Source organism: Elgaria multicarinata, chromosome 7, assembly GCF_023053635.1.
Source record: "Elgaria multicarinata webbii isolate HBS135686 ecotype San Diego chromosome 7, rElgMul1.1.pri, whole genome shotgun sequence".
NCBI lineage: Eukaryota > Metazoa > Chordata > Lepidosauria > Squamata > Anguidae > Elgaria > Elgaria multicarinata.
Window position 1 is genome coordinate 95,136,712 of NC_086177.1, and position 15,129 is coordinate 95,151,840.

Consider the following 15,129-nt stretch of genomic DNA (forward strand, 5'->3'; position numbering starts at 1 on the left):
TTGGAGGTTGTCAGCCTGCTATGCAAACTCAGATTAAACAACCCATGGTTTGTTGTTGGGTTAACCACTGGATTGTTTAGCCCCTAAAGAACCCAGCGGTCTGGGTTTGCATGTTATGCTCACAACCTTAGATTGCATAGATGGGAGATGATTATTTTTCTACAGTAAGTGGAACAGGTTTACGTAGGGGAGCATATCCCAGCAAACCTTGGCCTAATGATTTGCCACCTGCCAGTATATGAAAATAAAGTGTCAATGGCACACACCCTTCAGTATTTTTTTTTTTAAAAAAACCCATTCCTTTTAATAAAGCTAGAGTCACTCCTGGCCCCCGCAAATGTAGTGGGGATTACATGTAAAATGCATTATTATAAAGGAAGAATGTTTAGAACAACTCAATATTTCACCCCTCCCCCAAAGATAAATTTATCAATCTAGACAGATTGGGTCAATCTATTTAATGTTTTAATGATTTTTACATATGTTAAATGTTACAACAGAGAGCTCCATCCTGCCACACATGAACAGGTTTATTTCTTTGCAAAATTCTCCAGATTTTTTTTAAAATAGTAAGCTACCAAGCAACCACATCTCTCCCATAGTTTCCGGCTTTGAGTCTAGCACTAGTGGTCCAAACCTGGGGTAGGCAACATAAAGTCTCAGATTCTATCTAGCTCACCAAGGCATTTTGCCTCAAGTAGCTTTTCCTCCTTTTCCTCCAGGAATAGCTCCCTTGATGGCAGCTCAGGCCTACAACCTGCACTGAGTGTGACCTAATAGGGCAGGTGTTCATTGCAGAAGAACCAGAACATAAATCCAGGTAGCCTGATATGTTGAAAGTTATTTAATTGTATTAAATATTAATAAAATAAAATTTAATTTTTATAACTTTAAACACAACGGCCTAGAGCTTGTGAGTTCTGCCAGTACCTTTGTAAGTATTGACCAGAACACTGGAAGAAGGGAACAAGTTTACTGATTAGCAAGCAAGTGGGTAGAATACTGCTAGCATGCTTTTATCCTTATCCACAAGATAAGAACTAGGGACTGTGTTTGTTTTTTAAAAAAGAGGAAGCTGAACATTCAATGAGGGGTCTGAAATACTCCTGAGGGGCACATGCCCCATAAGCCCACTTTTGACAATGTCCATTGCCCACCCTAGTATGGTGGAATACTAGTTCTACAGAGTTTTAATGTCCTATGATGCAGGTTAATTTTTGGCGTTTCTGCTGGGAGCTTGCTATGACAATGGGCACATCTACGCCGGGCAGGATATTCCACTATGAAAGTGGTATATAAAAGGCACTGACAAGTGTTGGGGCCCATTGACACATCCCATATACCACTTTCATAGTGCTATATCCTGCTTGGTGTAGACGTGTCATGGGCCCCAACAGTTGCCATTGCACTTCAGTACCACTATAAAGCAGTAGTGTGGCTCCTGCCTTTTATATACCACTTTCATACCACTTTCATAGTGGAATATCCTGCTTGGCGTAGATGAGCCCAATGTCAGTTTTAAATGGAACAACAAGTAACAAGAAAAGGGAAATCCATTTCAGCTCCTGCCATCGATACAAGTGTTCTCAGTGGGAAACTGTAAATGCTTCAAGTTGCTGAAGTTTAAGATTTTAGGAGGAGGAATGTGGAAATCATCCTTCCTTCACCAAGGGTACAACCGAACAGTTGTTCGCTGTAACCTTCAACAAATAGTGAGCATCGTTCTCAACAATGACCAAGCCCAGGCCTGCACAAGTTGTGACTATCAAACTAAATGGAAACCATCATCCATCTTTTGTGGTTTCCCAGGTGCCTGATAACTCTGACTTCTGAAGTCCCAAGGACACAGTAAAACTAGGAGGCATCTCAAGCCCCTGAGGGATTGCCGTACAGAAGTGGTTGACTGCATTTGGTGGTTCAGTCTTGTCCACGGCTGTAGTGCTAGCAATGGGTAGGCCAAGAGGATTTGCAGCCTCAGAATTAAACACCAGGCTCACTACGACTTTCAAACTGGAAGAATGATTACATGACAAGCTACCCATGAGAAATGCAACTTGTGTGTCTCTGCCAAGGTCAGCAAGACCTTTGGTGGCCAGGTCTAGGAGTGCTTCCCTTGCAGGTTAAAAATTCCCACAGCTTGCTTTAAATATACATCTCGAATGAGCGAATGGCAGTTTATGATGGAGTGCATATAAACCACTTGCCAAGCTGACACAACCACTGATGTTTTGAATGGTTATCACGCCAAAAAGCAGGGGCAATTTCCACCATTTGTCTTCAGAAATCTGAGAAAGCAGAAGAGTGATCAAATTCTTCTCTGCACTTGGCTGAAGAATGCAAGTAGCCAGATTGCCAAATGTTTACATTGCACTCCTTGGATAGTTACCACTTGGCAAATGGTCATTTGCCTTAACCCTAAGATTTCTGCTTATCAAAGCAGTGCATAAATTTCAGAGGAAGCCAGGAGGGAGCCCGACTCCCTTACCTTTTATGATGGCCCGTTGTGCGACAATCCTATGCAAAAGTTAGTTCCACTGTGTTGAAATAGGCTTTTACACCTTAGTACCTATGTTGAGGATTGCAGCCTTAGCTATCGATTTTGGAAGGCTTCACTGGGAGGCGGGGGACGCCGACATGATTTGGCTAGCATTGAGGTGGCTCGTGGATTTCATTAAAAAAACAACCTACCTTTCCCCTGACAACTCAAGCACTGTACAAAAATTACTGCTGGTCAGATCGACTCCTCTTAGTGTTATACTAAGAAAATTACTCTGGCTTGAAATGTCCTCTGTTTCTCCTCCCAATTCTACCTGGTCAAATATATTTTAAATGCTCACTTTCTAGGTCAATCGAATGATGCATCTCTGAAACATATTTAATGCTAATTTTAATTATGTGAACAATTGTGATAGGCACCGAGTAAGTGGGATCAGAAGTGGGCCCCTCAACATATTTTTCTGAACTTGGGGTCCTTGCCTGGAAACAATGTCCTGGTACGTTTAAGAAAATAAAAAGAGGAAGGGAGGGAGGACAATGGAATAACAGACAGACATTTTAAACTTCATTCTCAGCAACATTCAGGAACCAGTTGTACTGCACAACCTTAAGAGACTAAGACCCTGCAATGCAAAATAGAGAAACAAAGCCTAAATGCAACAAAACAAAAGAAAAACATGAAGCGACTGTGTAATATGGTAAAAATGGAGTGCAAGGCTACGACAGAATGCAATAAAAACATCAGTGCCAAGGAGTCAGATGGCACCTCTCGACATAATCTCTGAAATGTTTCATCTGAAACATAGACAAAGCAATAAAAAGAGGATATATGTTTATCATTTTAAGCATAACAATGTGAGTTAAGAGCTTAAGAATACAAAAAGTACTTGGAATGAATAGTGCTACCCTTTTTTTTTCTTCCTCCTAAGTAGGCATAAAAATATTTTCATTTCCTTCTTCTCCATCTTCGTCTTCTTTCCCCTCCCCCCCAATATCATTAATATCAACAAAGTCCATTCATTTCATGTTACCGTTTACAATTTTAATGCACACACACGCACGCGCACAAATAAAAGATACCTACTGCAATAGAAAGTTGCTTCATTACCTTGTTTGCTACATTTGCAAATGTAAACAGAGCGAGGCAGAGCCAGCGCTGAAATCTTATGCATGATGGAATATCTTTGTTGCATACGTACACTGTAGAAAATAATTATTCAATATGTCAGGCACCATTATTTGAAATGTAATACATTAATATTTACTAGAAAAATAAGTTTTTTTTCCTATTTGTTCTCCCAACTTCTTAAATGAAATAAGTTAATCTGACAGTGCATCCAGTAGCTTGTAATATCTCTTGTATATCCCTTCTTTAAAACAAACAAACAACAAACACCAATCAAAACTACTGTCTGGGCAAACAATTTGAAGTCCGTCCTTTGTAGATCCTGGTAGCATCTATGGAGGCTTAACAGCACCTTCAACCCATGATTGAATATTTAGTTATTTAGCCCTATTTCCCTGAGCAGTTATGCTGAGGAGCTTCCCCTTCATGGAATAGTTTTTACAAAAGCTTTTTTTTTTCCTTTTCCTTTTGAAGTATTAAAAAAATAAGAACGGCCATGAAGGCAAACGCTAGCGAAAGCCGGCGTTAAGTCTAGTGAAGAGATTGACCGCTGAATATAAATAACCAAAAGACTTTGGGGGAAATCAGCCATGCAGTCTACCCTGAAGCAAAACTGAGAAAGAGCAGCTAATGCAGAACATTAATACTATGCAGACCAAGTTCATAAAGTAGCTTCCATATAAGAGACGAGCCGTCAGACAGCATACTTTCCTATAAAAATGGTACTTCCTAAACCTATATTTTGGCCCAGACATGTTACTCACAATCTCCTGAGTTGTTGTTTGCAAATCCCAGGGCTTGCTTTGAGCTGGAATTCAGTGAAGACTAGCACAGTCTCCATTTTAAAGGGCCTTCCCACATCCTTCAAAGCTTATGAGGCAGGCTGGAAAAGAGAAGGTTTTCTCTGCAAAATAGATGTTATTATTTGCTGGGACCCAAATCATTTTACTTCGATCTTTCCTGAGAATTTTATTTTAAATTGCTTTCAGATCAAGAGAGAAGAGACAGAACATTGTGGCTTTCTTGGCCTTGAATGCTCATAATGATTGTTCCTAGATCTGCAGGTACCTATTCAACATATTGGGCCTGTTCAGACAACACGCTGAGCCATGGGTAAGCCACTAACCCTTTTGCAGCAAATGGCTAGTGAGCGTGTTGAAACCATGGTTATGTAGCTACCATGGTTAGGAATGGTTCGCATGACACACCAAGCCATAATGTTTAGTTCAAAATGCTTAACCACCATGGCTTAGCGTGTCTTTTGAACAGGGTCATTGTTGCTGGACTAGACTTTGAAAGTCTCGGGACAGAGCATTGTTGTAGACGGCAGGCTGCAGTGATCAAATAGTAGCTACTTACTGGCTTAGCATGAGAGATATCTAGAGAAAACTACTGCCTCCTGATTGCAGAAATGATGATGCAGTGGGATGCTCTAATAAGGCCAAAGTGAACCCAAATAGAAAAAAAATACTACTAGATTTCTGGACATCAGTTTATTTAACAAGTCCATTTCACTATACAGTGTGCATATGTTACTGTACACCTGCTTGCGTCAGCATTACACATCTTTGCATTCTAGCCAACTATGTTTCTTGTACAAGAACAAAAGCATTAGTTGTCTGGTTAAGTTTTTTTTCAAAGAAACTTGCCCTGATATAGTGTCTTTTGTATAGTTTTGCTGGGACACGTCCCAAGTGATGCTTCCTTACCCCGCCCCACCCCCTGTCCCCATTCCAGCTGCCATCCATTTTGCTTTACCTTCTTGGGAATTTACTTTTTTGTTTTTAGGAAGGAAAAGGAGGGAAGAGAAAAGAATAAAGGATTGTATACTGGATAAGGCATGCTTGCTATATGAAGTGCTTAATAAGACATTACAAGCTATTGAATTCCCATCAAGGAAACCTATTTCTGTTTAATTGTGCTAAGTGCTAAGGTTTTTTTTAAATTTTTTATTTTATTTTACTCTTTAGATTTGCCATTCGTTTCAGCTTGTGCATTGTTCCTATGTAGGCCCCTCTGGATGTGAGTTGTGAAGTCATACTTGTCCGTGCAAAAATGTTGGCATATGCTGCACTGAAATGGTCCACTGTCACCATGGCAACTCATATGCAAGGCATACATCACTTCATCCAGAAAGACAATGCCACAGTGCACGCACTTGGTTGACAGTTCATCTTGAGTACTTCGGTCAACTTTCTCCGTTTTAACTACATTCAAGGGACCTTCATTTTTTACATTTGGTGGTGCCTTAGCTTTCTCCTTGGAGGCACCATTTGCAGTTGGCCCAGGTCTGGAATGCTTTATCGCCAAATCTAGAGGAATGTCATTGTCGGATCCGACAGCTGAAAAATGAGGAGGCAGATTAAAGGTGGTATAAGGCACATAGTTTTGGCAAGGATTTGGTAGGCCAGGCACATGACTCAAGTAGTGTGGATTCCCAGGAACGGACAGCTTATATTTACTCCAGAATCTCAGCCAATCAGCTTCACTTTGAAAGTCGTTGTGTACGAATGGAAGCCCAAAGAGTGGGTACTGGTACTTTTCTATGGGGCTTCCTGGTGGCGAATAGTTCGGGTGCTTAGCAGGTCTCATGTATTTCTCTATTGGACTGCCTCTCTCTGAGCTTCCTTTTCCTTCTGATATAGAGGAACTATTGCCTGGGTCTCCGGTACTTTCCTGAGGACTTTTTATCTGAATGTGCAAAGGTTGCATCCTTTTATGAATATCCAGAGTTTGGCTGACCAATATTGACTGCGGAGCAGAATGGCTTTTAGTCAATGAACCCTGGGCTTCATATTTACTCAGGCTGGGAAGCTGGATTTCTCTCTGGTGACCTTCTGTTAAATGATCCTCTGACCTCCTATCTAACGGGCTGCCGTTGACTTGTTCCTCGCCGCTCCCTCTCTGCTGTTTGTTTAGCTGCTCAGCCTGAAGTGCCTCCGGGTTGAGGCGCTTTCTCGTCCGTCTCCTAATGATCTGTTCACCGTTGTTCTGCTTAATGATGTTTAAAGGCCTGGGAGTCTGCATATAAAACACAATAACATCATAAATAAAAGAGCAATGCTAAGCAAAGCTTTGCAGAACCGTTAGTACAAATCTCTGGCTATAGTTAAGAGCTGAGTCCCATCAAGCCAATTCAGGAGGATGGTCTTAAGGAATGGTTCTCCTCAAACAAGAAGCTGCAAGGTCAACAATCACTAGAAATTGACTCCTTAATTTTAAATCACACTCAGACACAGGGCCGGCCCTACCCTTAGCAAGGGTGAGGCAGTCGCCTCAGGCAGCAGATACTAGGAGGCAGCAGTAAGGTGTTCAAAGAGAGACCTGTGTGCCTTGTAGCCTACTCTGCACCCAGTAAGTTAGCCTGCTGCCTTCAAGTTTAGTGTTGAAGTCAGATTCATCTGCCAGTGCAGTCAGCTTTTGTACATGGAATGGGAGGGGGCACCATCTTGTCTTATGCCTCAGGTAGCAAAATGTCTTGAACCAGCCCTGTGTGTGTGTGTGTGTGTGTGTGTAGTATTCAATGTTAGTCCTATGTAGAATAGACCTAGGCCATAGCTAGATGGGATGAAATCCTGGGGCGATCCCCGGGAATCGTCCCTTTGCTTCCACATGACGCACAGGGGATCCCAGGATCAGGGATGGATGATCCCTCCCTTGCCCCGGGATCTCACCCTCCCATTTAGGCCTGGTTTTTCCGCGGTCTCGGGCTGAGCCTGAGACCACGGAATGTGTGGCCAGGCGTTGCAGTTTGTCCCAGCTCCTCGCAAGGAGCCAGGCCCCGCGCACAGGGCACAGAGCTCCTCAGGAGCACTGCGCCCATTGGGGGCGGAGTGAGGGGAGCGGGGAAAATAAGGTTGTTGTTTTTTAAAAAAACTTACCTTTTGCACACGAGCGCTCGTGCACATCTTCCCCTTTAAAAAACAAAACAAGATGGGTGCGACGCCTCTCCCTCTGAGGTTGTTGCGCGCCATGTGTAAACAGAGGGGGGATCTCACAATAAAAACATCATGAGATCTTCACCCCTCCGACTCTTACCTATAAGAGTCCTTGTCAAGAACGCCATTTCTTGTGTATGCTCTGACTGTGTGTCTGACTCCATTTGACAAGGCTGAAGTGGCACATAATGTTGCAACCACCTGTTAAGTTAGACTCAGTTAAATGGACAGAATGATCGCAGCTGTATTCCTGTGGAAACTTTTGTCCTCCCCTTTAGGGTTTGGGGATGCCGCCTCAGTTGGCCTGTGATTGGCTAATTAAGATCTCCCTTGAGTTGTCAGGGGTTTGAGCATACAAAGAGGGAGCTTGGACCTGCTCATTTGTCTTCATGTTTCAACTTGCTTTCAGGTTTGTGGTTCTTTGGATCCTGTCCTATTGGAAGACCTATACTTAGGTAATGTACAGTGCAAATTTAAGTAAGGTTTTTTGGGGAGCGGGGGTTACTTCCATTTTTGTATGCCTTTTTATCCCTCTTTTCCTTTTGTAAATAAACTTACGGCATATCTACACCATGTATATATCCAGGGGTTGTCTCTAGGTTGTCCCTGTGGGTTCAAATGACACACAGAGGATCTGGGGTCAATGGGGGATGACCAGAGATTTTCCCTGGGATAACTACAACCATGGATTTCCCAGTTTTTCTGTGGTCCCGGAACAACCCCGAGGACCACAGCTGGTGTTGCACGGGCTCCCAGGTCCTCAAATGGGCACAGAGCTGTGTGGGGTGGCTCTGTGCCCATGGGCGTGGGGGTAGCATTTTTGCCATCCTTTGGACGGTGGTGCCAAGTTCCCTGGTTTGTAAATATTATTATTACCGTTGTGCAGGACCTAGGTTCTCCTTTTTTAAAAAAAGCCACTCTGGAATATCCCTGTTGGTTTCTGGGGCAACACACTGGCATATGGATGTGGGAGGAGGCTTGCGAAAGCCCAAAATCCTCCCTTCCCTGTCCTGAAAGGCTCATAGGTCATGATGAGCCCTTAATCTGTACTTCTAGAGCTGCGCGTGTCTCTTTTCCCTGTAAGCCTTAGTACTAAATCCAGAGCCTCCTGGTTGGCTACTGCTATTGTTGATTATTTTAAGTTTAAGGCTTGTGAATAGGGTGGGATGAAGCTGAACCCCTTTTCCTCAACCCCCAAGAGTATCCTGTAAGGTCTGAGAGTCCCCTGGCTCAGGCTGAGGTGGACATAACGGGTGGCAACTGTTTGCCCTCACATATACTGCTGGGGACTAGGGATTTCCCCCCTCTCCCCCTTCACATGGTGGCAGAGTTGGGAATAAGATACCGAGGCTGATTTGCCACTGCAAACATTTTGATTAAAGTGGTTTTTGTGAAGGGAGAGAGGGATTGCGCTAACTCTCAACACTTACTTCTAAGTAAGTGGGTATAGGATTGCAGCCGTAGAGGATAATAAATCCACTGTACAGGCTAAGTCTTGCCTTAATCTTAATTAGACTCATTTTTTGTCTTTTCTAAATGGTAGTTAAGTTCTAAACAGTGTCCACAATGATCTATGGGACACAGTGAACTAGCTTCAATTTAGCACACCGTTGAAGGGGAGCAAAGACCAGCCATTACTCTGCACACTAGCACCCTCAGGGGCAAAGGGCAGATTTACCCCCACAACACTAATCTAATTTATCTCCATTTACTCCCTCATTCAAACACACACAAACACACACACACTGAATAATGCCATGCACTCATATCAGGGAGGGGAAGGAAAGCATTGAATTTATGAGCAATATTTCAGTGGAGAAGCAAAAGCTACCCATGCTGTCCTCCTACTGGTTGGTCTAATTTCCACCAACAGGAAAAGTTGGTCTAATTTCCACCAACTGAAAAGTGAAACATGCTGAAACAATGTGCTCACACAGGTTGCATACGCCACTCTTTGACGTGATGATGGGCATTTTGGCTATTCCTGTTTTGCTATTGCAAAAATAAATCACAGTTCTTAAAAGGGGGTGGGGTCAGAATATCAATATGCAAATTTAAATAACTGAATGTGAATTATTGTGTACCCTATTTCCAAAAGTGAAAAGACCTATCCATATTGGCTACAGTGTATACTAATTTACGTGCATATGAAAACCTTGGTATTCGGGAATTAGTATTTCCCTGTGAATAGCTTTCTATAGCTTAAGCAAAAAGAGCCTTCAAATTAGAAGAAAAACTGAGGAAATCTCTATAAACACCTACATTTACTTCAGTGTGTTTCTGTTTGTCACAGTCTAGCAGGGTTACGGTTTAATTATATCTTTGGCCTTTGATTGGGCAGAGTTAAATTAAAGCCATTAACATCAGTGTACATCGAGTGGCCGTTCCCTGCCATACTCCCAATACTGCTGCTGAAAAGGGTGTTATCTTCGCTCTGTACTAATGAAATAAAAGGTCTTACAACTTATTGCCAATTAGCAATGTTGCCAGCACACATCTATAAGGATTGCTTCCTATATATTATGAGGTGTGTGTGTGGGGGGGTTAATCTCCCTCAAACATTTTTTTTCTTGCAGCTATAAAGTATTCAATATTTCAGACCAATGGTCAGGGTAATTTTTAAAAAAAAATTATGGAAGGGGGGGGGTGACAATGGCATTGCCTTCTGCCTGACCATTCTGTGGCCTTTTCTCTGGATCCAACCCAAAAAATATGAAGTCATGGTGATGCCAACTTCTATCTTCTTTCCAGTTGAAACAAGAGAGAGGAAACCTTAGAAAAGGGCTGTCCTGTGAGGAGTCCATGGAGACCTCAAAGGGTTCCCATGAATCTCTCCACTCCCTTCCCCCCTTTATTTATTTTTAACTAAAACCCTGTAAAATGTTATGGCAGTCTCTTCCTTTATAGCCTCTGGCCTTGCTCTTTCTCTCAACTCTACCTTGCTATTTCCCATCCCTCCCAGCCTACACCCTCACCATCTCTTTCCCTACAACCTCTTTAGCTCACTTTTGACTAACCAGGCCCTCCAAGGCAGCCATTATGTGACTAGCTACATCTTCTATAAGAGCCATTTTGAGCTGGTGCCCACAGCAGTTTCTTAAATTCCCCATTGTGCCTACAAGTCTCAAAATGTTGGGGACCCCTGCCTCAAAGCCCCCCAACCATTTCTCCTCTCCCCTTTTCCCCTCCTTTGCTGAAGCTAACAGGTTTCCAGGCACATCATACAGCAACGTGAGCCGACGGCAAGACATTAAGGCTGCCTCCCCACATCCCATGTCAGCTGTAGGTTTAACAGCTGACTTCCGGGGTTTGGGGGTATGAGGTGGCAACGCTAACCAGCATATGTAAATGAGCCTGCACAGATTGGGAAAACTTTCAAAAACATGTATCTAAATTGCTGGAGTACAATTCATTAAGAAATTCAACTCTATTTCTTATGGTTTGAACTGAGGTCAAGATATTCAGTGATGGTCAGAGCCGGCCCTATCATGAAGCGGTAGGAAGTAGGCACAGCAGGTGGCAGAGTATGGGAAGAACAGCGCTTTCCCCCTCCAATGATTCTGCTTCTTCTTGGTCCTTCTGGCCGCGTGCACGGCTGGCCATGCAGGCGGCCAGGATGTCCAAAAAGCAGTTGCTCGCTCGTCTGTGCATGTCCCACCTCACTGCATGCACATGCCCACCTGCTCATGCGCTTCCGAACCCTGCTGACCAATCGGTTTATTTTTCAGGGTGCAGACATGTATGCCATCATCAGCACCTGCCTGAAAGGACTTTCTGCCTTCAGGAGCCACACGGCGCCTGCATGAGGTTGGGCAATTGCGAGAGGTCCTGGAGTTCTGGGACCTCTCACAATATTTTGCCGGGGACACAGGCACCACACAGGTCCTGAAGCCAGAAAGACCTTACAGACAGTGTGCTGGTGATGAGGGCACATATGTCCGTGCCAGAAGAAGTAAACTTCCTGGTAGTGGGCAGGCAGGCGTTGCAGTGGGTCCCCGTTTCAGGCGGCGACCTGCCTTGGGCTGAACCTGATGATTCTAGTGCTTAAAGTCGCAACCTCTTTTTTCCTGGTAGGGTCCTCCTCTTTTGCATGGCAGGCAGGTACAACATGCTCCTCTCCGTGCTGAGAACAGCTGTACCCATTGAAATTAGCTGGTGCAGATGGGTGAGAATTTCATTTCAGCTCATTTTTCATAAGAATTTACCAAAATTTGCAACATTCATATTCAGGAGAGAAAGAACATGAGATTTAAAGGCAGGAGAAAGTGGAACTGCTAGTTTCACCTACCCCTAGCTGGGGGATGCTCAGAATACGGAGGACATGAGGTTGGGAAAAGCTGGTATGCGCTTACCAGTCTTGGCACTCCAGGGAAGGGCCATGACTCAGTCGTAGAGCATGTGCTTTGAACCTCAATCCCTGGTGTCTCTAGGTAGGGCTGGAAAAATTGCTCCCTGAAACTCTGGAAAGCCTCTGCCAGTCAGTGCCAACAATAGTGGACTAGATAAACCAATGGTCTAAGTCAGTAAAAGGCAGCTTCCTACGTTCCCATGATTTCAGACAGGTGTCTCCTACCTGGAGATGCCAAGGATTGAACCTGGGACCGTGTTCATGCAAAGAGCCATCCCGACCAGGGCCGGTGCCAGACTATTTTGCGCCCTAGGCAAGGCGAGCTACTTGCACCCCCACCCCCAAATTGCGCGGAAGTCCGAACGTGTGCGCTGAGTGGACAGCTGGGACTGAGTGGAGAGCCCTCACTTCGATGTGGGACCGAGCCGTCTGGAATTCACCGGGATTTACTTCCGTGCGAACGCAACCCGCTATGCAGCCTGGCGTCCCGATCCCCTCTGCACGTTTACTCGGGGGAATAAGGCTTCCGAGCAAGGAGGCATAGGTGGATAGGGCTGCACTGGTGCCTCCCGGTGCAATGCTTTCTCGAATGCAAGTCCCCTTGATCCTTGCACGCAGGATCGGGAAGCAGGAGAGTTTGCCTTGTGAGGAGTCCACAAGTCCCTAGCTTTCCTGGGGGAAGAGAGGGAGTCCCGCTTGCCCACCTGCCTGGACATCGCGGCCTGTTTGAGGAGAGAGGCGAGGCGACCCAGTGCCCTTTCCTTGGGAGTAAGGCATAGGCTGGCTTGAGCCAAGGTCGAGCTCACCATGTGCTTTTTCTTTTTCTGGCGGCAGGGCCTCCCCGCTCTGGGAGGGCGGTTTCCGGGCAGCTAGAGTGGCTCTGGGAGGACGCCTTCAGGGCGGCAGTCTGAACATGGAGCCGCCCCCCCACCCCAGCGTCCCTGGCTTTGCTTTGGCTGGGCGGGTGCGGGGCACCATCTCACCCGCCCAGGCCCAGCTGAATCCTCGGGCCGGCCCAGGCCGGCCTCCAGCCAACAATGCACGTGAGTGCCTGCCTAGAGCGCCCCTCTTAGCTTGGCGCTCTAGGTGGCTGCCTGAGTAGCACCGGCCCTGCTACAATACTATGGTAGCACCGGCCCTGCTCCCGACATGATCAAAATGAGCATCTCAACAAGTTCTGTTTGCGACCCATTTTTATGAGTTCCTTGGGCAGGAGAAGGAAATCATCCCATTTTGATTTGGATTTGATTTTGGATCAAACTAAGCAATGTCTCATTGGTACCCTCCAACATGGGCTTTTCTCCATGGTGTTTCAACCTCTTCCATAATGAATCACATCTGATGCCAGAGTGACCACAATGAAAGAAGCACAGCTAGGAAATTAACCGCAGCTGCCCAACTTTCAGCCGAGCTGCCTAAAGTCTTTGCTGCAAAAAACAAGTAAGTTTGTCCTACCGAGTGAAGCTTCTGGTAGAGACCACACGCGTTGCATACATATCCTCCATTTGCATTCTTTCGCCAGAGAGAGGTCTTTGTGGTCAGGCAATTGGCACAAAAAACACCCGAGCCTCTACGTCTCTGAAACAGGGGAAGGGGGGGGGGAACACAAGGTCAAAGGTTAGTCACATGATCTGTGAAGTTAGGACAAATCAACACAGGAGTTTTGTCTCTAGGCTGGCAACAACTGATAGTATAAAACCGCACTGCCCATAATGAGGTCAGGTTCAATTGTGCTTAATAGGCACCGCTGATTTTCATTACAATTTACCCTACAGTGATGGATGAGGTGTGCAAAACACCACCGCCTCTCTTCCAACCCCCACTGCCCCCACCCCAGTAACAGCTTTAACTTTTTGAACTTTAGAGTTTGTGCCTTTTAATGACTAGGTTCCAAACCCTGAATTTCAATATTCTGCTTTGACACAAAATGATTCCTGCTGATCTTATTAGCTGCTTGTAGCAATTTTTAATTGTTTTATTTTAAAAGTGTGATCATTAACAGCGAACTCTCTCTCTCTCTCTCTCTCTCTCTTCTTTCTAATTAAATCAAGTTTGTGTCCTGTCTCTTTCCTGTAGCTGTAAGAGAGTTGATACTTCATTAACAATACACACAACACTGACTTATCAGCTAACGTAATTCTAAAACCCACGTATACCGCCTTTCTATTTCCCACAGCCTACGGAGATCACGACTCAATTTCAGTACTGAAAAGGTATGGCATTGCTAATGATGCTACTTTTAAAGCTGAGATGAAATCAGGCAAAACTGCCTCATCAACGAATAGATTTTAGTTAAGAAAATATAAGAACGCAAGTGCCATGCTGGATCAGACAAAGGTCCATCTAGACCAGCACTCTGTTCACACAGTGGCCAACCAGCCATCACTGGTTGCACCATGTCCAACAAGCGGACGTGGTGCAACAGCACCCTCCCACCCATGTTCCCCAGCAACTGGTGCACACAGGCTTACTGCCTCGAATACTGGAGATAGCACACAACCATCAGGGCTAGTAGGCATTGATAGCCTTCTCCTCCAGGAATTTATCCAACCTCCTTTTTAAACCCTCCAAATTGGTGTCCATCCCTACATCTTGTGGTAGTGAGTTCCATAATTTAATTATGCGCTGTGTGAAGAAGTCCTTCCTTTTATTTGTCCTAAGTAAAGGCATAGCTTATCCAAATGCAATATGAACAGTAGCTGGGCCAGTGGATGAATTCTACAGCTTTACTAATAATCCAATCTGTTCAGCAGTGGCATCAATGATGAGAGAAGCTTATCTGTAGTGTAATGATATCATTAGACTTTTCATTTCAATATGAATACTACCCAGAAAACCACCTCAAAACCAGGCTGCATTGGTGAGCACAACTGTTAAAAACAATGATATGTCTGTCTTGCTCAGGCTTTTTTTTTTTTACTGCAAAACACACACACACACACACAAACTGAACAACCAATCTATTCCAATATTATTATTTCTTTATAAACTTTTATTAAAAGTTCTCCATCTTGCACAAGTGTGGACGGATAACAGTTTCAGTAAAAGATTAAACTGATTTTGTTCTAAATTAAAAAATTACTAGCCCTGTAAATCAAAATTTCAAGGTTTCGTCAAATTTAAGTAATTTATTTAACTTTGCTCCATACTGTAGGGAAAGGGGTATCGGTGCCAAGAAAGTACAATGGTTATAATTGTACTCTGATACATTTCAAATGGAA

The 15,129-nt window shown here is 44.3% G+C and overlaps 1 protein-coding gene across 9 annotated transcripts in view; it reads right to left on the reverse strand.

Annotated features, from left to right (window-relative positions):
- Positions 1-5,100: 5,100 nt before the first annotated feature.
- Positions 5,101-15,129, reverse strand: part of TRPS1 (transcriptional repressor GATA binding 1) — a 286,919-nt gene continuing 276,890 nt past the window's right edge. For all 9 annotated transcript variants that reach the window (XM_063131073.1, XM_063131070.1, XM_063131072.1 and 6 more), the window contains 2 exons: positions 13,364-13,486; positions 5,101-6,643 (listed from right to left, as the gene is read on the reverse strand). In XM_063131073.1, coding sequence (XP_062987143.1) covers positions 5,582-6,643; positions 13,364-13,486 — 1,185 coding nt within the window. In that variant the 3' untranslated portion in view covers positions 5,101-5,581. The remainder of the gene's footprint in view (positions 6,644-13,363; positions 13,487-15,129) is intronic.